This window comes from Crassostrea angulata, chromosome 1 (assembly GCF_025612915.1).
Source record: "Crassostrea angulata isolate pt1a10 chromosome 1, ASM2561291v2, whole genome shotgun sequence".
In the NCBI taxonomy this organism is placed as follows: domain Eukaryota; kingdom Metazoa; phylum Mollusca; class Bivalvia; order Ostreida; family Ostreidae; genus Magallana; species Magallana angulata.
The window spans coordinates 9,896,034-9,918,882 of NC_069111.1; the positions used below are offsets into that span (position 1 = coordinate 9,896,034).

Consider the following 22,849-nt stretch of genomic DNA (forward strand, 5'->3'; position numbering starts at 1 on the left):
AACATCATAACTATGGCCATGTCACTTATTGAATGTAAATTTATAAAAAATGCAAACTAAACCTGTATTTGGTTGACAAAAATTAATTAATTTAATATTAATTACATTCAAATCACAAACTTCTGTAATTGATGATTTTTGAAAACAAAACGCTTAATTTTTTGATCAGCAGAACAATTTCAACTCTCCTCCACAAGAGCAAAACTTTGATGATTAAGGTACCAGTATACAGAATACATTTGGCAGATGAGTAGTAGACTTGTACACATTAATGTTACTTGATCCTACATTAGATAATATTTCATGTTAAATACACACACTGGTAATACTGCTTAGAACCCTATAGATAAACATCCTTAAAATTTGCAAACATCAAAGCTTCCAACTTCCAATGAATAGAAAAAAAACTGGTAGGCATTATTAATCCTTAGAAGGTCAAAGAAATTTAATATTGGTAATAATTTACTTACAATAAACTTTTTTTCCCCCTTGACATCTGTATTATTGCATGACCCCTTCTAACAAACAGCTTTTATATCTAGCTTTCGCTACACTTCAATTTTTAGTTGTAGAGTGAAAAAGTCCTTAAAACCTGTACCAATTAAAGCAAAAGAAAAAAAATAATAAATCCTGACTAATTGTTATAAATGTAGATCAAAATTACCCATAACCACAGAGTATAAAAATATAACGTACAACCAGAAAATTTTTAAATTATAAAAAGAAATATATAAATTTTCATATACAGGCATTCATTAACAAATGGAATGTGAAGGCGAGAAAACTCAGAAACAAATTATATATTAGGCAGGATAAATGCTCTAGCTGGTGTGAAAGACAATAGTTTAGTATTCTAGGATCTATGATCGATATCTATTGTTATACAGCAATTGATATCTATTGTTATATAGGGATTTATATCTATTGTTATATAGCGATCAATATCTATTGTTATATAGCGATCAATATCTATTGTTATATAGAGCCTCAATATATTGCACGTATTGTTTAATACATCTATACAAACAAATTCTACATGTCTAGATAAATTAAAAGGGGTTAATTAATTTTTTCACCAACAGGTTATACATTCCGCATGTAAATGCCAATAGATTCATGTATGGGAATAGAATATGCCATCATCTGATAGAAAGAGTGCAAGAATTCTGCATGTGATCAAGTGGTTAATAAAAACTTGATTTGGTATTTATGTTTTAATAACAATAATCTAGAGAGAAAAGGGTTTATGCATGTACATATAAATACAAGACCACTTTTATAGTATAACATCATAATATATTCCAGATTGTGCTAACTAGCTTTGAAAAAAGTATTTATAAATACATTTCTGAAGGACCATACATTCCATGAAATTTGAACGTGATCTTATTGGGAATTAAACAAAGAATTTAAAAAAAAATGCAAAAGCTACAGCAAATGTACTTCATGTATGAGTATGTAGATGAGTTATTACAATGTACAAGGATTGCTAAATCGTAAAAACTCAAGTCATGATGCGTAAAAGAAAAATGTCCAATATGCTGGAAAATGACCAGAAAAAGCATGCAAAACTACCAAAGAAGAAAAATATTTCTTTTTTCACAAAATTTCTATTTAAAAAAAAATGGCTATAACATTTCTTCTTCTTTGGATGGACACTGGAATGGAATAGTCATTCAAGTGGTAATATGTGTACACATATATTTAAATGCACATTTACATGTATATTCAATTCCAAGAGAAATCCACAGACACAGTACAAATATCACAGCATGTTCAATAAAAGCACCACAAAGAACTGGAGCCCAGTCCAAACGTCAACAATTATATCAGGGCTACACTGATGTCAGAATAAAAAATGAAGGTTTCCACAAAGTCATAATCTCAAGCTGATAACTAGGGTATACCTAGTATAAAACACACAACATAGGCCATGTATGTACAAACTGTATATAAATGATAAATAGTCACTACAATGTATTACCAATATAACAATGTAAAAATGCTACTTGTTTTTTTTATATATGAAAGCTAAACAATACCCTAAGACATTATGCATATGAAGAGTTATGTTTCTTAACTAATGTGTTCATCTTAGGTAAGGTATTCAGGAGAAAGAGCAAGACTTTCTTAAATGTTAAATGTACATTTAAAAAAAAAAAAAACAGGTTAAAAATGTACGTCATAATGCCATTATTTGACTTGAATATATGTACATGTATTATTGTTAACAAATTTGTTTGTTACATAATGTTGAAAATAATGCTAATTAAGTTTATATAATTTTGTATATCTTGCCTAGTAATAATAACAACATATTGGTAAATTTCACATGGCAGGTTATCTCCATGATTACCATATACATTGAAACATATCTTCTTTGGATAACGAAAAAATAATACAATGTACAAAGAATACCAACAAAAAGATACATACACAACAAACACCACAAAACAAAACAAACAACTCTAACAGATGAATATGTAGCATTTCTAAATACTGCTCATGGCATACCAGTAAATAAAAGAGAAACCCTGTGAAATACAGTGGATAACCGTTGTGAATTGTAACTTAGACATTATAACTCTAATGTCACATCCCAGATCTTTTTCCTTGGATTTCTGGAGGGTTCTTTCAATCCCTGTCACAGTTACCATTTCTGGATTTTCCATTAGGGTAGGTCATTAGATTGAGCATAGCCTTTCACCCCATCAGCTCATTGGATGAAGATAATTAGATGGAGCATAACCTTTGACCCCATCAGCATCCACGTACCACCACTCATTGTTACCCTCTTGGTCGTGTTTGACGTAAACTGTCACCACTTGACCTTCAAATAAACTCACTTCATTTCCTGCCCGGGACTGGAAAGGGTATTCTGCATAGTAAAACTGTAAGAAAAACAAATAACTTGTAGAACACAAATTATTTATATACTTTAAAAGAAATTGGGCAACTAGTATGAAATTCTTGATTTAGAAAGAAAGTCTTAAATTAGATACAAGGAAAATTAATAGATGCATGTACATAATTATTTTATTAATCAGCAATTAAGTTTTGCTCCTAAATTGATTCAAACAAAACAGACACATGACGTCGTGTATGTGTTAAAGCCGTGACGTCTTGTATGTGTTAATGCCATGATGTCTTGTTTGTGTTAAAGCCATGACGTCTTGTATGTGTTAATGCCATGATGTCTTGTATGTGTTAATGCCATGACGTCTTGTATGTGTTATTGCCATGACGTCTTGTATGTGTTAATGCCATGACGTCTTGTATGTGTTAATGCCATGACGTCTTGTTTGTGTTAAAGCCATGACATCGTGTATGTGTTAATGCCACGACGTCTTGTATGTGTTAATGCCATGACGTCTTGTATGTGTTAATGCCATGACGTCTTGTATGTGTTAATGCCATGACGTCTTGTTTGTGTTAAAGCCATGACGTCTTTTATGTGTTAATGCCATGACGTCTTGTATGTGTTAATGCCATGACGTCTTGTATGTGTTAATGCCATGACCTCTTGTATGTGTTATTGCCATGACGTCTTGTTTGTGTTAATGCCACGATGTCTTGTTTGTGTTAATGCCACGACGTCTTGTATGTGTTAATGCCACGACGTCTTGTATGTGTTAATGCCATGACGTCTTGTATGTGTTAATGCCATGACGTCTTTTATGTGTTAATGCCATGACAGCTGTATGTGTTAATGCCATGATGTCTTGTTTGTGTTAATGCCATGATGTACATTGAAACATATCTTCTTTGGATAACGAAAAAATAATACAATGTACAAAAAATACCAACAAAAAGATACATACACAACAAACACCACAAAACAAAACAAACAACTCTAACAGATGTCTTGTATGTGTTAATGCCATGATGTCTTGTTTGTGTTAAAGCCATGACGTCTTTTATGTGTTAATGCCATGACGTCTTGTATGTGTTAATGCCATGACGTCTTGTATGTGTTAATGCCATGACGTCTTGTATGTGTTAATGCCATGACGTCTTGTATGTGTTAATGCCATGACGTCTTGTTTGTGTTAATGCCACGACGTCTTGTTTGTGTTAATGCCACGACGTCTTGTATGTGTTAATGCCACGACGTCTTGTATGTGTTAATGCCATGACATCTTGTATGTGTTAATGCCATGACGTCTTTTATGTGTTAATGCCATGACAGCTTGTATGTGTTAATGCCATGACGTCTTGTTTGTGTTAATGCCATGATGTCTTGTATGTGTTAATACCATGACGTCTTGTATGTGTTAATGCCATGATGTCTTGTATGTGTTATTGCCAGCATCCTACCTCCTCACATTCATGCTGAACATTGTCCTCTGTAGAAGATAAGTCAGGTGTCATGTCTTCATCTAAAAAGTCGTCCAACTCCTTACTGAAACTCTGCCGGCTGACCAGGGTAGCAGCCTGAGGTGACCTTGGACCTGAGCTCTGACCTCCATCCACAGAGCTTCTGCTCTGACCTTCACCCCCAGGAGGTGACCCCTGGGAGCCGAGACTTCCAACGAAAGGCACATTTTGTCTCATACCGATCACTGTGGGTGAAATAGGTGAAGTAGGCACCGAGATGTTTGGATAAATCTGATTCGTTTCTTCATGTGCAGGAGTGTCCTGAATCTGAGACTTTTGGAGAAGACGATTTGGAATAAATCCTTTTGCAGCTGAGAAAAATCAAGATTTCAACTCATTATACCAAAATATTTTAAATACTATAGTACAAAGAAATGCCTTTACAGAATGCATTAAGCAGCATTATGGTTGAGAAAAACATTCCATCATAACTTTCTGCATACCAATCATTAGGGTCATTTCTCACCTCCATTGTCCACAAACCACCTGTCCTTGTTGCCCATGGGGTCCTTGTCCTGTACGACCCCCACAAGGTCACCAGCATTCAGGGACAGGTCCATCAGATCTGTTGCTAGGTAACTCTGAGTCACCTTATACAGTTTGTCGGGAGTAAATTTCTGCTGGAGGTAGACTTTCTGACTTTGACTCTGAGAGCTACTTGTCTCCTCCTAATATCAAAATGAAAAGTGAAAATAGAACATATACATGTACATAAAATTAGAACTTAGACATATAACATGAAATATGACATATTGAAAAAATCAATTATTCATTAAGTAAGATGTGTACAATTTAGATCAAATAAATGAACTCATCTCTGAACAAATAACCTTTCTAATTAATCCATCAAATATGTAGTTTTAAGGTAAAATGACCTCCCTTACTTTGGTACTCCATCATACCTTTTTTTATGGTGCAAAATTCCTGATGAAAATTTTAGTTTTAGTGATTATCATCCCCCCTTCCCAAGAAAATAATTGTAAATTGAATAGCACAATACCTCAAAATATTTTATTGGTCAAAATTTTTGACGAGAATGATAGAGATACCGGTATTTATCATAAGGAGAGTAATTTTTGTTCTCAGTGTACCTTTATCATTAATCACTGTTACAATATGTGTTCGATTTCACTTACAGCCAGAGATGGCCTCTTCCCTTTCTTGTCTGGCTGTTTCAGAGCATCCACTTTGGGATTGAATCCCTTGGGAATGAAGCTGAGCCAGGACATTTTATCCACGACAGCCACGTGGCGGATGTTGAAGACATCAATCAGATTATCCGTGGAAGACAGCAGAGAAGGGAGCTAGAAATAGCACACAGTCACAATTATTACTCCTTGTTTAGTACTGTCCTGAAAATTCACAGCAGTCTGTATTGTTTACTAATTCGGTTAATTCTCAATGGTTTATTATTCACTTCTATCGGATAAGTTTCCAATAAAAAAGGATCAGTCTAGCCTAGTTTTTGAAATTCTGAAAACATGAAACTATAAACCAACTTGCAGAAAAATCCATAAGGTTTGCGAGAACTTCATTGTCATAAACTAGTTTATGTGTGCCTTGACTTTTTAAAATTTCATACTTGGGATTGATATCGCAAAAAAATTTTGTCCCTGCAAACAATTTATTTTCTTTAGTCATTTGCAAAATCAAGTCATTTTGAAAAAAGTTAGTTTAATATAAATATCCATTTTTTTTAGATAGCAAAACAAAAATCAATTCCATGAAATATCACAGGTAAATGTTCTCTAATTTAAAAACCCCTAAATCACCAAATATCATGCAGTCCCTTGCATATCTTAATAACATGGTTAACCATCTAGTTACATATCTCTGTTCTATCCTTGCAATACCTAATACATCACCTTTACCAACGGTCTAGCTTAAAATCCTGGCAACATGCAAACAAAAAAAGCATTGGTCAATCTAAACTAAAGGTGTCATGCAAAGCATACTGTAGATTCCTTATTTTATGCAGGTACTTAATTCCGCGATCCCGCTGTTTTGTATCCAAACAAGATATCCTAATATCTTATAATTCTCTGAAAATATAAGCGAGATTTCAAAATCTGTGAGAGTTGCTTCTCGGGATTTTTATGCTAATATCAATACCTCGCGTTTAATTAGGAATCTACAGAACATAAAGCTATTTTCTTTGTACATGTACTGATGATGCCGGACAGCGGACAATAGTGTATATGTATATCAGTAACTGTGTCAGCGAGGGGCCGGGACACAACAGACTTACAGTGGAAATGTTGGGCGATTGAGATTTAGTGGCTATTTCATGCTGGGTGACTTTCTGAAATGAAATGCTTTAAGTATAAAAGCTCAACAACACAGGTCAGAAAAGTCAAAATAGGAAAAAACAAGCAAAACTGCAAATAAATAATATTAAGAGATCACATGTAAAAATCATTAGCAAAGTTTATAGAGTTTATGTATACAACAAACACTTTAAGTGCAATAAAATCTTTAAAAAAGTCATGTGTCACAAAATACCAATACATATTTTTCAAATAAATAATATGCAAATTTTTGCATTTGATAACAAACAAGAGATGTTTGTGAAACACTTATGCCCCCCTCCCTGGGAAACATCCACAAAGAAAATGAATGTAAACTCTAAATATTTGGAATTTTTCTAAGTCAAAGGGCCATAATTCTGTCAAAAATGGCTCAATCGTACCCAAAATCGAACTTGACCTAGATATTATCCTAAAATACATGTATACCAAATTTCATTTCAATATGTTCATCCTCTGCGAAGAAAAAGAGCGGAAACTGCAAATAACTGGAATTTTTCTAAGTCCAAGGGCCATAACTCTGACGAACATGGCTCAATCGTACCAAATATCAAACTTGACCTAAATATTATCATGATAAACCTGTATACCAAATTTCATTTCAATATGTTTATCCTCTGCAAAGAAAATGAGCGGAAACTGCAAATAACTGGAATTTTTCTACGTCCAAGGGCCATAACTCTGTTGAAAATGGCTCGATCATACCCAATATGGAACTTGACCTAGTTATTATCATGATAAACCTGTATACCAAATTTCATTTTAATATGTTCATCCTCTATGAAAAAAAATGAATGGAAACTGTTGGTGGACCGACCGACCGACAGACTGACAGACAGCAGCAAAGCAATGTGCCCTCCCTTCTTCGAAGAGGGGCATAAATATATTCATAAGGTTCGTGATTTCTAACTTGAGGACTTTGAGGATAGATTAAATATATTTATTGCAATTGAATTGGAACTCTGCCAAAAAAAATCAAATTATATGGTTTTAAAGGAGAGATTAATATTTTTTCCGTGTATTGCTGTTTTAAGGAAAAATTAAAGAGTTTAAACAGAAACTGGACATAAAAATATTAAATAAGAAAAGCTCAGTGAGATTTGCTGCAAATACATGTAGATACCCTGTACACATGAACAAATAATTAATAATAAAAGAAAATAAAATGATAAATAAAAAGACAGACATTAAAAAAAAATCATATCAAAGCTGTTTAAGAAAAATAAAACGCTCAGGTACCGGTACTTGTTAAATTGTCTCAAACACCAGATACACACTGAGAAATGGTTACACATTAACTGTAGATGATCTAAAACTAGTCATTCTGTGTTTGTAAATCAAAATTTAATACATACTCCAAAATTCCAAAACAACAAAACTAATGCTCTCTATTCACTGAATCCACTACAATGCATGATTAACCCAGTACAGGTAAATCTGCGTCTCTCTGTTACTTACATCCAGAGAATCGGAGAGCTGCAGGGATCTCTGGTTGACGTACTCCCGCTGGGCCTGCACGAAGGCTGCGATACAGCCCTGCAGGAGCTGGAGGGACAAGCTGTACAGCTTGGGAAGCTCGTCCAGGAGCTGGGCATTCAGACCCTCGTAATCGTTCTTCACAGACTGTAAGGCCTTCTCTGGCATCTATAAAGTACATAGTGTTCAGTTTCAAGTCATATAGCCCACTGAAGATCAATACGACATGAAAATATAAAATGGTGTTTCTGAAGTTATTAAGATATGTACCCTGTAATTGATAATTACCGTATAAAGGGAAATATTTGCCCTGTTTTATTTTTGCCCCTTTTGCCCTCGTTGACAGTGGGCAAATTCCAATGTCTCAAATAATCCGTCTTTAAGGTGGCTCACTACACCGTGAAATATTTTCTCAAATCACAGAAAATTACTTGATTATGATAGATATCATAATGGATAAGAAGTATTTAAGTCTAATAGGCCAAAAAATATGCAATTTTGGATGAAAAATTACATTTTGAAAAATTTAATTCAGTTAAATTGAACAAAAGCTCCAGGCGGATTCGAACTCATGATCTGCGGTTTAGAAGCCCAATACTTTAACCACTGAGATACGCCGATATACAACCTAACTCAACGATATAAACAGTTTAACAAAACATTTAAATCGCCATCTTGTGACCTTGTGTCTTAAAAAGTAAAAGTGTAGGTGTAGTGAGGTACCTTAAGTACAACTATGTCTGGGCTAATTCAAGACGGGGCAAAACCGTTTGCAAGTGAAGAAGGGCAAAAATAACATGGGGTGAAAATAACCCTGTATAAAGTACTAGTTAGAATTATGAAATCACAAATTGAAACCATTTTCTATATACAGATTTTTTCATTGATAAGAATTATTTAAAACAGACCTTTTATGCCATTCTACATGTGTTTAACTTTAATTAAACAGAATGCGGTACAAGTAATGACCCTCACCCTTCCGTCTGTGACCTTCCTCTGCATGGAGTCGTAATCTAGTAACTTGTCGAACCTCTTCTGTATGACCTTACCGGGGGCCTCAAACAGGGCCAGGAGAGTGTTCAAAGGGGAGGTCACCATGTCTCGCACCGTCTCTTGCTGTAAAAGTCCCAACACATTAATGGCAGATCAATATGTCAGAGGTAATAATGATAATAACATATTAATGTGCACAGATGTAATAATATGATTGTATTAATGTACCATACAAAATACAGTGTATTACTTTTCACTTGCTTTATATTAAGATACTCTGGAATCATTTTTATTCATGGGGGTCAATGTTCATGAGTAGCCAACATTTTCCTGGCTCATGGGGACGTAATTTTGTTGGTAGTGTAATCGGGATAATTTTAATAAATATACTAAACAAGTGATTGCGTATAGGTTCATGGGGAAGTAAATTCATGGGCAAGGGTTACCCACAAAAGCTATGAACATTGGTCCCCGAACAATGATGATTCCACAGTATAATCCATTAAAATGAACATTAATTAAATTCCCTGAGTAAACATAAAAGATTATTAAACATAAGAATACATTTCTTGTACTAACAAAGAGAGGTAAATGCTTCCTGTCCAGAAGTTCCTGAGCTTCTTGATATTTCTGCATTTCGGCGTTACTCTGCTTGTCATCGTAAAAGTCGGCCAGGTCGGCTACCATACACTCATGGCAGGTCACCGACTCCTACAAAACATCCACGGTGTGCTGTAATGCTTCAAACACACTTTTCTATAGAAAATTCAAAGTGTATTTTCGTTATACTCAGTCTGGTATATACCTACACATAACACTTATGACAATTTCACATTCATATGACTGTAAAATCCTTGAATTTTTCATCTGAATAGGTAGCTCTTACCCATAAATTTCGATATCTAAACTTAAAAATTTAATACAATTACATTTACCTGTTAAGGTTTATACTTTGAAATTACGTTACTATGAACAACTACCATGTATAAAGAAAATTGGTAACAATTGGACTCCATTCTTACAGTACTTAAAAGAAGTAACTATAACGACGAGCCTGGAACACAAAAAATACCTGTAACTGGTCCATGAAGCTCTGAGTGTTCCTGACAAACACTTTAACCATCTTCTCTAGCTGTCGAAACTTGTTTTCTTCTCGGTCAAAACTCTCATCTTTGATCTAATATATAAACCATCAAGCTTTTTGTGAGCCCTGAATCATCTAAATATATGTTTCACAGCTACCCCAATTTTTTTTATGAACACATTCACATTGACTATAAATATACATACCAGAAGGTTAAAACATATGTGTAGCAAAGAACAAGGAAAAAACTATTTTGATTTGTTACGACTACAATTTGTTATAAAATATGTTTGACTTTAATTGTTGTATTGTACAATGTAAGTGTTACCGAGTTTATTAAAAGCATGTTTAACTGCAATTGTTTCTGGGACTCACCAGTGACAATCCAAGATTAGTGCTAATTCGACCTTTGAACCTGCTGCCTTTCTTTTTGATTGTGTGGAAGCTGAGTTTGGCAAGTTTGTCCCCGAAGGATTCATCGGACACTTTCTTGTATTTGAACACTGAAGAAAAAAAAAGGAACATCAAATGGTATACATAGATGCATAAATGTATGCAAGTTTCTATTTGTTGAGTATAATTTGCAGGTTTCTAACCTAGGTCCTTCCTGCGTTTATACTCATTGATGGCTGATGCCACCTCAGTCATCGCGTTGATGGCATTCAGGATTTCCTTTTTGTCTGGATGATCATCCTCTGTTGACTATAAAAGAGAGGAACAACATGAAATCTTAAAAGAAACAATGTAAGCAATATTAGTACATTCATTTTGCTCTCTTCTATTGCAGCGGCATCTGCATAAAACTTGCCACAAGACTTACTTTTAGTTTTTTGCCTAAAATTTTTGAAGTTCACATTACTTCACAATAGCTGCAGATTTTAGATCTTTTAGCCACTTAACGGGAGTCTCCTACAAGATGCTGGACAGTTAACTGGTACGAATAGGTGAAATTAATGTAGACCCTATTGCAGTTTTTCCACATACAAAACTATACCACAGTGAGGAACTCCATACAACTGAAAACTGCGGCTTTCTGAAGGAGATTAAAAATCCCTTTTCTTAAGATCTTCACAACGTCAAGGCTTTGTGAACTTGTGTGGAGTTCCGATAATCACAAAACCTTGCTGTTGTGAAGATGTTCCTTTAGATATTCACATTTCTTTCGAATTTTTAAACAAGTGACCTTGGATTCCTGACCTTGAAGAGTTCGTTGAGCAGGAGTGGGTATTTGAGGATCCTTTGTACAGGTTTAATCAGCAGGGCCCCCAAATCAAACACCACAGTCTTCTGTCTCAGTCGATCCAACATTCGGTTGATGTACACCATTACTGTTTCACTCTCCTCATACTTAAATAAAAATTACATTATATTAAGATACATGTAATCTATTAAGTGGTGTAATACTCTACTAAGTGGTGTAATAATCTACTGCGTGCTGTGATAATCTACTACGTGCTGTAATAATCTACTAAGTGCTGTGATAATCTACTAAGTGCTGTAATAATCTACTACGTGCTGTAATAATCTACTACGTGCTGTAATAATCTACTAAGTGCTGTAATAATCTACTAAATGCTGTAATAATCTACCACATTATGTAATATTCTATTAAGTGCTGTAATAATCTACCACATGGTGTAATAATCTAATAAGTGGTGTAATAATTTACTAAGTGGTGTAATAAATTACTACAAGCTGTAATAATCTACTATGTGCTGTAATAATCTACTAAGTGCTGTAATAATCTCCTACAAAATGCTGTAATAATCTGCTACAATTATTCCCCTACAATCTCCTACATCTTTTGACCAGCTTGTTTTAACAATACTGATGCCACTAAAGTGTACCTTTTCCAGCAGTGTGATGACCTGGTCGTGGTTACGACAGTACGGAGCGAAGGCCGTCTTCATGTCCTCTGCCAGAATCACAAAGCAGACACCTACAACAACGGGGCAACAAATCAGAACAAAACATACCAATACAACCATGTGGTAACATAATTAATTTAGTATCTAGTGTCTTTTTTTCATGCCACCATGTATCAAATCAAGGCATTTGCATTCTGTTAATAGCTTAACTGTTATTTTACTTAATATTTTGTTTTATAATGTCAGAACAACATTTAATCAATATTCCACAGCAGTGATTTTAAAATTAACATGAATATCATTCAACATAACAATAGGCATTATAAATGTTTTGAAATTGACTTAATTTAAATGACCACCTATTACGGTACATACCTATGACCTGCTCCTCGAACCCTTTGCCCTGCACCGCACCCTCCAGGGCAGTCAGAAGCCTCTGGGACATGTCGGCCACATCCTCAATGTTCCCCATCAGTACACCAACATCCACCTCGGGATGCTGTATACAGAAGAACAAGGGTTAATCTGTGCAAACCACATCAAATCACACTTTGTTGTGTGAAGTTCTGTGCATACCATAAATCTTGTGGTTAGAAGTATTTCTTCTGGACAGAAGTATTGTCATGGATTGTAACTCCGTTACTTTTACTGTAAAATCCTTATTTTACATAATTGAGTAAATGTACTTAATTCCATGACTCCACTGTTTTGTATCAAATCGCGAGGATTGAAAATTGTGAACATCAATTTTTTATTAAATTATATAGTTTAAAACTGTGTGAAAAATAAAAGCAAAATATCATAGTCCATGAAATATGTCTCTCGTGATTATACGCGGAAATTAATTCCTCGCGTTTAATTAGGAATCTAAAGTATATTATTAAATATGTGACTGTATAAGCAATGTTTTTCAGCAAGGAAGACTTTAGAAACTGCAATATTGCTTTTTAATACTGTCATACTCCATACTTTATTTGCAAACACAAAAAAAACATTTAAACTGCTGTTAAAGAACAAGTGCACTTAAGCTATAGAGAATGGGCCCTTTTTAAGTGTCGTTTTTATGTAGAAAATATCAACAAATTGCTTTTTTCCTCGTAATAATTAAGCACTGATGGATACTTGTGATTTACCGGGTATATGCACGCTTAAATTTACAAAAAGTAACATACAGTTTAAAATTTGAGGATTTTTAAATGCCTAAAAATAATCTAAATCTGGAAAAATTGAACCAAACCTACGTGAATTGTGTCTATTTAACGAGGCCGAGTACAGAACGAGTACGCACGCTTTCGCGCAGCGTTTCATTTGTATTGTGACGTCATCTTTTTGCGTTGTTGACGCCATGTCGTGATAGTTTCAACTGCAGATATTCAGCAAAATTTGTTGAAAATAGCTCGTTTGATGCGTAAAATTGATTTTATATAGTGGAATAAACATAAATGTCTCCAAGTATAAGCTATATTTGGGCTCGGGTCGAAAACGTGAAGAGGGTTCAGCAAGCCTAGCCCTCTCACGTTTTCTTAACCCGCCTAAATATAGCTTAATTCATATATTTCAAAACAGAAACCATGTATTTTATATTAATGACCCTTAATATATGATGTTATATATTTATTTATTACTTAAATATGTCTGAATGTTTTAATAATACTATAAAGATCACCATTTCCGCCTTTGTCAAACAAAAACTAGCCATTATCCGACAAACTGGGAAATTGGGTATACAAAAAAACAACTTTGATAAGATCCCTGGAACAAACAAGGAGGTAAAAGGTTTTTTTTATTTGACCATTTGATGCCTTTTAGCAATAACTTTAATATGTAGAACAGAAAAAGAAATCCCTAGGGCAGAAGTTTTAAAAAAATGTAAAAAAATGTGCAAAATTGATACATTTCAAGCAAAATCCCATAGGGTCCTATGTTAAAAGTTAACAAACTTTGAGATGACCCCCTAAACAAACGGTGTGGTAAATGTTTTATTTTTTTATCTTAAAATAATAATTATATCAGTAGAAATTCTTGTAGAAAATTTCATTCAAAAATCTAGGGCAGAAAAAATTAGACCCGGCCTCGTTAAATCAGAGAGATGAGACATTTAAATCAACATTGCTCTGTTGGTGGATCGATTGGCGCTTTTGCTGAATTATACTTTATGCATTATTTTACGTCTGAAAAAAAATCGAATAAAGCTTTGAAGTTGCATATTACCATAGTGACCAAACAAACATTCCTGACCATACAAAGATGATGGAAAGCGATTTAAAACTTGTCAATGTTTTACAGTGAGCACATTTGACAAACGTTTACCTGGATAGAACCCACGTGATTGTTTGAAATAATTTATTCCATACATGGGTTCAAACATGGGTCACGCAGGTTATAGCTTTCGCTTGCTATAGGAAAAACTTCGAAATTTTCATACGTTTTCATTTTTTAGGTACTAGCCTAATGTAGTACAAACTTCTTACTTTCACAGGAGTTTTCTAAATGTATAATGTGTATTTTGTCTTTTCCACAAGTTTGTACTCGGTTAGGCTGACAGAAAACAAAGGCTTTGAAATGAATGCCCGTCCTTAATTGATTTACTATACAAAATCATGAAAGTCTGCTGACCCCTACTATGTTGTAAAGCTTCGTGCTTTTTATATACAATAACTTCAGTGCTAAAACTTGTTAATTCTTATGGAATAAATATCAATAGATAATGTTAGGGAAAAAATTATGCTAAATTTGAATCTTTATTTTTTCACTTTTTACTGGGGCCCATAAGTGCACTGACTGCACTCGTCCTTTCTTAACGAGGCCGAGTACAGAACGAGTACGCACGCTTTCGCGCAGCGTTTCATTTGTATTGTGACGTCATCTTTTTGCTTGTTTGACGCCATGGCGTGATAGTTTTATCTGCAGATATTCAGCGAAATTTGTTGAAAATGGCTCGTTTAATGCGTAAAATTAATGTTATATTGTGGAATAAACATAACTGTCTCGAAGTATAAGCTATATTTGGGCTCGGGTCGAAAAAGTGAAGAGGGTTCAGCAGGCCAAACCCTCTGTCACGTTTTCTTAACCCGCCTAAATATAGCTTAATTCATATATTTCAAGACAGTAACCATGTATTTTATATTAATGACCCTTAATATGTGATGTTATATATTTTTTTATGACTTAAATATGTCTGAAGGCTTTAATAATACTATAAAGATCACCTTTTCCGCCTTTGTCAAATAAAAAATAGCCATTATCTGACAAATCTGGGAAATTGGGCATACAAAAATCAACTTTGAAAAGACCCCTGGAACAAACCAGGAGGTAAAAGGTTTTTTTTATATGACCATTTGATGCCTTTTAGCAATAACTTTAATATGTAGAACAGAAAAAGAAATCCCTAGGGCAGAAGTTTAAAAAAATGTGCAAAATTGATACATTTCAAGCGAAATCCCATAGGGTCCTATGTTAAAGATTAACAAACTTTGAGATGACCCCCTAAACAAACGGTGTGGTAAATGTCTTATTTTTTAATCTTAAAATAATAATTATATCAGTAGAAATTCAGGTAAAAAAATTCAATAAAAAATCTAGGGCAGAACTAATTAGACCCGGCCTCGTTAACTTGATAAAATTTTTAATCAAAGCGATTTGCACTCATGAAATAATGTACAAAATTAGCAGTTAAATAAGTAGATTGAGAATACAAACTTACATTAAGCTTTGTATCCTAATTCATCTGTGAACTTTTATTGGGCAGAAGGCACATTCTGATTTCTTGCAATATGACATGATTCTAAAGGACCTAGCTACTATCTTCAGTTCTTTTTAAATCAAGATACTTTTTACACCATATTTAATCAAAATATGAGAGAGAAAAAAATGCAGGACCTTATGACATCACATTCCACTGATTTCCTTACCCTCTCAGCATTGGGAGATAAGAATGTCTCTATACACAGGCCTAAGCTCTGTCCTTACCCTCTCAGCATTAGGAGATAAAATGTCTCTATACACAGGCCTAAGCTCTGTCCTTACCCTCTCAGCATTGGGAGATAAGAATGTCTCTATACACAGGCCTAAGCTCTGTCCTTACCCTCTCAGCATTGGGAGATAAGAATGTCTCTATACACAGGCCTAAGCTCTGTCCTTACCCTCTCAGCATTGGGAGATAAGAATGTCTCTATACACAGGCCTAAGCTCTGTCCTTACCCTCTCAGCATTGGGAGATAAGAATGTCTCTATACACAGGCCTAAGCTCTGCTGGAAGTCCTTCTCTGTCTGAATCAACTCCTCTATCACCCGTCCTCGCTTTTCCCTTCGCTTTTCCTTCATCTCCTCATTCTTTTTTCTTTCCTCCTCAAGTTGAATTTTTTCCTCCTCTTTCCTCTTCCTCTCAGCCTCTTTCTGAGCCTCCATATCTCCCTCTTCAGGACACAGTTCTATCAGATCCTCTGTAAAATTTGAATTTAATACAATTAGAATTTAAATACATCTGTACTGCAAAATTAATGTATTATATTTACCGGGTACACGCGAGATATTTTGCAGCAATTTATTTTTTAACACATTAATTCACATGTACATTTTATTAAGCATTTATAATGTATAATGTGTTATATTTGCACCAGAGATACTTTATTTATTTTTTAACAAGTTAATTTACATGTAAATTTGATTTACCACATATCTTAATGCAATATGTTTACACTATACTGTAATATATAATTTACAATAAGAGATACTATCCACAGCGAACAATGAAACCATTTAAGGATGTGAATCACAAAGTTGTTTTAACAATTAGCCATCACAAATAACAAATTATTCCACAACTGAACGTTCTAGAGCATGTACAAGAGTTGAGCATAGATACTCGCTCTAAACTACAGTGCACACGACTAGTTGATGCTCATAATATTCCTAGAAAATTTTCTTGAGATATCTGCATCTATACATTGACTCGCTCCACTTACTCTTTAGAGCACTCAGCTCTGTGTTGAGGCCGCTAATGTTTTCTTTGTAAAACTGGATGTCCTCTTTAGTTTCCTCATTGTCATCCTCTTCCAGGCTCTTCTCAAGCTCAAACCGAGACTTTTCGAAATTCTGAAATTATTAAAAAGAATAGAAATAATTCTTTATAAGGATGTGTGATCGAAAATATCTATTCATACAGATCACAAATTAAACAAGCTAAATCCGATTACCTCTATGTCCATTTCAAGGTCTTTAATTTTCTTTCTTAGGTCTGCCACAACAAGGGAGTGAGATTCAACTAACAAAATAAACCAAACTGAGAGATAAAAACAAATCTAGATCATTTATTATGTTTACTGGACTTTAGGCAATTGCAAACTTACAGGTAAATACATGTAATAGCTAACTGATTTCAGATAAAAATTAAATTTATCAGTGAGATGTCACTTATATCAACAAAGTTTCCTTTTTCTGATTTTATATAATCTTAAGATATATCACAACTTATATCAATATTTCCTTTCTTTCTATAATAAGGGAGGGCAGCTTGACATGAAACAATTGATAGTGAACTGTCATCCTGACATTACATTCATGTACATGTGTATAGATGTTTACATGTACCGGTACACAACACCTGGTGATCTAAACTTACATAAACCTGTGAGGATACGTATATACAAAAGGAGACAGTCATGTCATGTACATCGTATAACTGTCCACGTACATTTATATGTATGTAGGCTCACATGTACCACAGCACAACTAAAAATGATTGGCAAAAATAGGTATGCGGCTAGGATTCATATAATTGAATGAATAATAAAGAAATTGTGTTCATATCTGTGTCTCCCTCTTGCCAATACACTGACCAATGTCAGGGATGTATATTACTCTCATTTGTAGATAATTCAGAACTAAGCTCACCAAACTCTAAATAATTAATCTTGATATATCATCTTGATATACCCTTTAATTACCAAAAATAACACCCGCCGGCAACATTTTTTTTTTTAATATAGAAGCAGCAGATTGGGCTCTGTGTTTTTGTAGAATTAATACATAGTTTTAACACATGTATTTCCTTGTCACTGAAGATTATAAATCAAGTACCAGTATCTGAGAGATAAGTTTTAGCACATCCTTATCTCTATCCTATTAATAACCATGAATTAAAATAAACAAAAATTGGATCTCTTCTCCATTTAGACCCACCATACAAATGCTCTGCATCATTCTTTCTGCTCATCTTTCTTTTCCTCCTCATTAAAAACAATTTAAAGACTGAGTAATTTCTATTGGCTACTTACTTTTTTGATAAAATTTACCCTAATATTAAAAAAGTTGACATTTGAAATATCACTAATTTCAAGGTCATTCAAGAACATTCCATTGATATCTCCCACCTCACCCCCATACCTGTAGGCTTGGTCTCTACATACCACAGAAGTAGAGGAATATGAAGGTATGGGTCCAAATGCCATAAAAGACAAAATCTCATCAATACATCAACAAAGTGAAACAGGCTAGTGACAGAAGGGAATTCCCAGTGGTAAAAACTAATATTTCAAAGAAATCTACTCATTTGGTAATACTTGTACTTGTATTATTCACAATGCCCTTTAACATAATTCACCAAAAAAATAATCTCCCGCAGGTATTTTATGCACAATACAGTTCTATACAAATGCAATTTTTTGCTGTTCATCTTGACATGGTTTTTATGAATGAAGGTAACTTGACGCTGAATGATAGTAAATGTTCCAAATACCATGGGCTGTATATTCATAACTGTACACCTTTCACTTCTTTTCATATTCTATGTTCAGGTGTGCGTAGACTTTTAACTCACCTAGAAACTTAGGTGTATCCATGTTTATTAATCATGGTTCAAAATTAACTTCCACTGGTTTCCCGAACTGTTCATATTTGGGCCAAGTTAGATCACATACAGATATTTACAGATCAAAAACAAGTGTTCACTATTTCACTCTACCTTGCTTATTATATTCTGGTCAAGCTGAGGGTATATATACATATACCATAAATCTCCAGCAAGACACCTACACCTCTGTAGACCTAAAGGAGCCTTGTTTGAGATCACGGTACATAGTACACTGAATAAATAATCTATAAACAAATCTGGCCATATCTTCATCAATTTAGTATTCTTTTATTACAAAATCATAAAATGCCAGCCCAAAACATCTACCAGTATATGTATGTGTACATATATAATTATACTGGTATACATCTATTACATGGCAATGCATACTGAGTGGTTGGGGCCATGTAGATAGTCTTTATCAGGGTCTATCCGACGATTATCAGGGTGTATCAGGGTCATGTCAGGTGACCCTTTGTTTTCACTGTTTGTCTTTTTAAGGAATCACGGGAATTATAATGTCATTTTACGAGGTGTTTCTGTGTAACTTAACAAAACAATCAAGGTAAATGGGGGGAAAAAAATTCTACCAAAACCAAAAACATCACGGAAAACAGTAATCTAGAGCTACCAGTATCCTGACCAAAAAAACATAAGGAAAACAGAGGGAAATCTAGAGCTAACCAAACAGCAGCTGTGCTGTATGAGACATATTGTGATTTACCTTTCACTTCATCATCCAGTGTAATGAGCTCCTCTGGAGGAGCCACCCTAGCGGGTGGCCCCTGGGGTCTGGACGGTGCTGGTCGAGTGGGAACTGGACGAGTTACTGCAGGAGAGGTAGGGGCAGGACGCGTGGGCGCTGGTCTGGAGGGCCTCACCCTAGGCACCTGGTCAGTATGCTTTGATTCTGTCACCCTCACAGGTACCAGTGGCTCAGTGGGAGGGGCCAATGCGAGTCTGGGACCCATGGGACGGGGTGGGGGAGCTTTCCTTAGGGAAGGTTTACGGTCAAATTCTGAGGTCTGCTCAAATGATCTTTGTGGAATGGGTGGGGGTTTCCTCATGGGTGGATGGCTTTTTCCAGAGGGGACCGGGTCCACAAAGAAGATGGAGTTTCCAGTTGAAAAATTCCCCATAAAGTCATCATTTGTTGTGTATTGCTGTGCTGTCTGATTATGCAAAGGAAAATTTACAGAATGTCTTTTTGAATCAGTAGCTTTGTTTACATCAGAGGAATTATCAAAGGACTGGCTACTGATTTGCCCCCTTTGGAGGACTGGTCTAATTGGCTGGGCTGGAACATTTGCCCTTTTCTGTTCAGTAACATTAGGTCTCCCATCACTTTTAGCTTTGGACAGTTCCCCTGAAATCAAGTCGTTCAAAGATTTTGATGCATCTACATCACCGAATGAAAATGTTGCTCTTCTGTTTTCTGTTTTGAGAGTTGCTGGACTTGACAATTCACTGTTGGAATAACATTTCTGTAGTGTGTTGTTGGATTCGTTGTGGTGTAGAACTTGTGCTGAAGAGGATTTGAGCATTGTGGCCTCGTTATCGGACACCTCCTTCACAGGTTGCAATTTCATTTTATCTGGAAGGAGAGGTTTTGGGGAGAGGCTAGGTTTGGGCATGATCATAGGCTTGGGGCTTAATTGAGGTTTAACAGGTAGCACTGATCTTTGTTCTAATGTAAAATTAAAGCTGTGAGGAGGATATGCCTCTTTTTTGTTGTCTGTATTTAAATTGTGATTAGTTGTTTCATGTGCTACTTTTTTTGATTCCGTAACACTTGCACTTGCTGAAACTCCAGGCTTAACTAGTTGATCAGACCCATTTTTGCTGCTGTCATTAATCTTGGCTTTCATTTTGTCAACAGATGTTCCATGTCCTTGAGGTTGGTATGTCTGTTCACTATCATTCAAGCTCACTTCATACTCACTATTTCTATCACCCTCCACTTTTAACTGAATGGGACTACCACTAATGATGTCAAGAAAAGCAGATGGAACAAGTCCAAATTTCCCTGTATTTTCATCCCTGGCGCGCACCCATTCAGCATTAACATGCTCTATAATCTGAACTGTGTCGCCCTCTGTCACACTGAGGTCTTGATCAGACTCTGCTGTAAAGGAATATAAGACAAGGGCAAACACAGACTCCTCTTCCTCTCTTGTTGCCCCATGCTCTCCTGAAACTGCACTGGAATTATCAAGTTTCTCTTTAAGGTCTGAGGTCACATTGACAGTAGGTGAGTTTCTATTCTCGTTAATATCCAGATCTTCATGTTTTTTCTCCTCTTCTTTGTCTGACTGCTGACAATGCTCTTCTGGAGCATTAGCCTCTGTTGAGTTGACTAGGTCAGATTCGTTGAAGGCATATGGACAGTCTACAATGATGGAGACAAAACAGGTAGGGAAGAGTCCGATTCTGCCATCGATTTCTCCCTCAGTCCACTGGTCATCTATGTGTTGAATAAGGTACACTATCTCATTGGTATCAAAGGACAGTTCATTGTCAGACTGACCTTCAAAAGGGTACAAGGTCATAGCATAGGGACTGACACAGGAGTCTAGACTTTTGGTATTTTCACTCGTGAAATTGGCACTTTGATCTGGGGATTGTGATTGGCCAGAAGGAACATAATGGGAATCTGATTGGTAACTAGAAACTTCTTTGGGCTGTGGATCACAAACACTAGAGTAGTAAGACTGGTCCAGTGAAAATGATTTCTGAATTTTGGAACTGGGCTTTGCACTTGACTCTGCTGGCAATGAGCTACTATCATGTGAAGTATCCTGAATTAATTCAACACAGGATGAAAGAAACATTCCCTTTTTGCCTCCTAATTCCCCATAATACCAATCGGCATCTAAGATTTCGGTAACTGTGATAATGTCACCCGTCTTAAATCCCAACTCCTCATCAAGCTGAGCAGCAGAATCACACAGAGCTAGAGCAAACAGGGGCTCAGTGGACCGCACACTACGACTTCGTTCCTTTAGGGTGGGTGGGATTTCCAACTCTATGACATGGGTGACAGGAAAAATCCCTTCATGGGACCCAATCTGTCCCTGCCACCAGTTGGCATCAATCTGCTGGGTCCCCAGAATTACAGCTCCTATAAATGTCAAAGTGCATAGCATACAGTACAAGGCTTTCAATTTTGTACATTAATTTCAATGAAAGAGTTTTTAATACACCAAAACTGTAAAAGCACTTTATCAAAATGCACTTTCATCCTATCTTCCTGACCTGCTCTATAGCTCAAATTTGCCCATAATAAAGGATCCTTTTACTTTGATAAAAATCCATCCCTTAAATGACCATAATACAAAGATAACTTATCAGGATATGGACAACATTTTTAGGCTTAAAAAATAAGTGTTTTACGTTCATCCTAACTAAATAATTTTTGTACCTCCCAAATTCCGGTATAAGTATTGGTGTACTAAATAGAATCTGCTGCATATAACCTAAACAATTTTTCTGTATAAGAATAAAAAAACAAAAACTTTCAACATATTTTGAAATAATCGATTTAAGCATCATACCTTTTCTGAATTCCAAATCTCCATCTTGCTGAGCAGGAAAGTTTTCTATAGCCCCATACAATTTCTGTCCATCTTCTACGGCAGGCAGACTCAGCGTCTCGACGTAGCTGGAGGGAAAGTTCCCCTTCCTTCCCCGGAACTCCCCACAGTACCAGTTATCGTCAATCACACTCACCACTTTAACAATGTCGCCTTTTGACAGGCTTATCTCCCTTGGATGGCTAGTGTCAAAGGGATAGACAGCTCGGACATACTGACCAGACAAGTTTTCCACACCCATCTGTAATTCACATACAAACAATATCTCTATTAACAAAAGGATAATTCTAAATCATTGTCAG

General features: G+C 35.4%; 1 protein-coding gene across 1 annotated transcript in view; it reads right to left on the reverse strand.

Moving 5' to 3' along the window:
* Positions 1–22,849, reverse strand: part of LOC128177239 (dynamin-binding protein-like) — a 47,467-nt gene that overhangs the window by 21,505 nt on the left and 3,113 nt on the right. Inside the window, exons 2-19 of the mRNA XM_052843875.1 lie at positions 22,509–22,788; positions 19,679–22,075; positions 17,300–17,367; positions 17,069–17,198; positions 16,305–16,546; positions 12,480–12,603; positions 12,084–12,175; positions 11,434–11,583; positions 10,833–10,938; positions 10,612–10,739; positions 10,225–10,329; positions 9,732–9,863; positions 9,135–9,275; positions 8,142–8,327; positions 5,514–5,681; positions 4,844–5,045; positions 4,318–4,688; positions 2,717–2,891 (exon numbers count right to left, since the gene is read on the reverse strand). Of these exons, the coding sequence (XP_052699835.1) occupies positions 2,717–2,891; positions 4,318–4,688; positions 4,844–5,045; positions 5,514–5,681; positions 8,142–8,327; positions 9,135–9,275; positions 9,732–9,863; positions 10,225–10,329; positions 10,612–10,739; positions 10,833–10,938; positions 11,434–11,583; positions 12,084–12,175; positions 12,480–12,603; positions 16,305–16,546; positions 17,069–17,198; positions 17,300–17,367; positions 19,679–22,075; positions 22,509–22,788 (5,197 nt within the window). The remainder of the gene's footprint in view (positions 1–2,716; positions 2,892–4,317; positions 4,689–4,843; positions 5,046–5,513; positions 5,682–8,141; positions 8,328–9,134; positions 9,276–9,731; positions 9,864–10,224; positions 10,330–10,611; positions 10,740–10,832; positions 10,939–11,433; positions 11,584–12,083; positions 12,176–12,479; positions 12,604–16,304; positions 16,547–17,068; positions 17,199–17,299; positions 17,368–19,678; positions 22,076–22,508; positions 22,789–22,849) is intronic.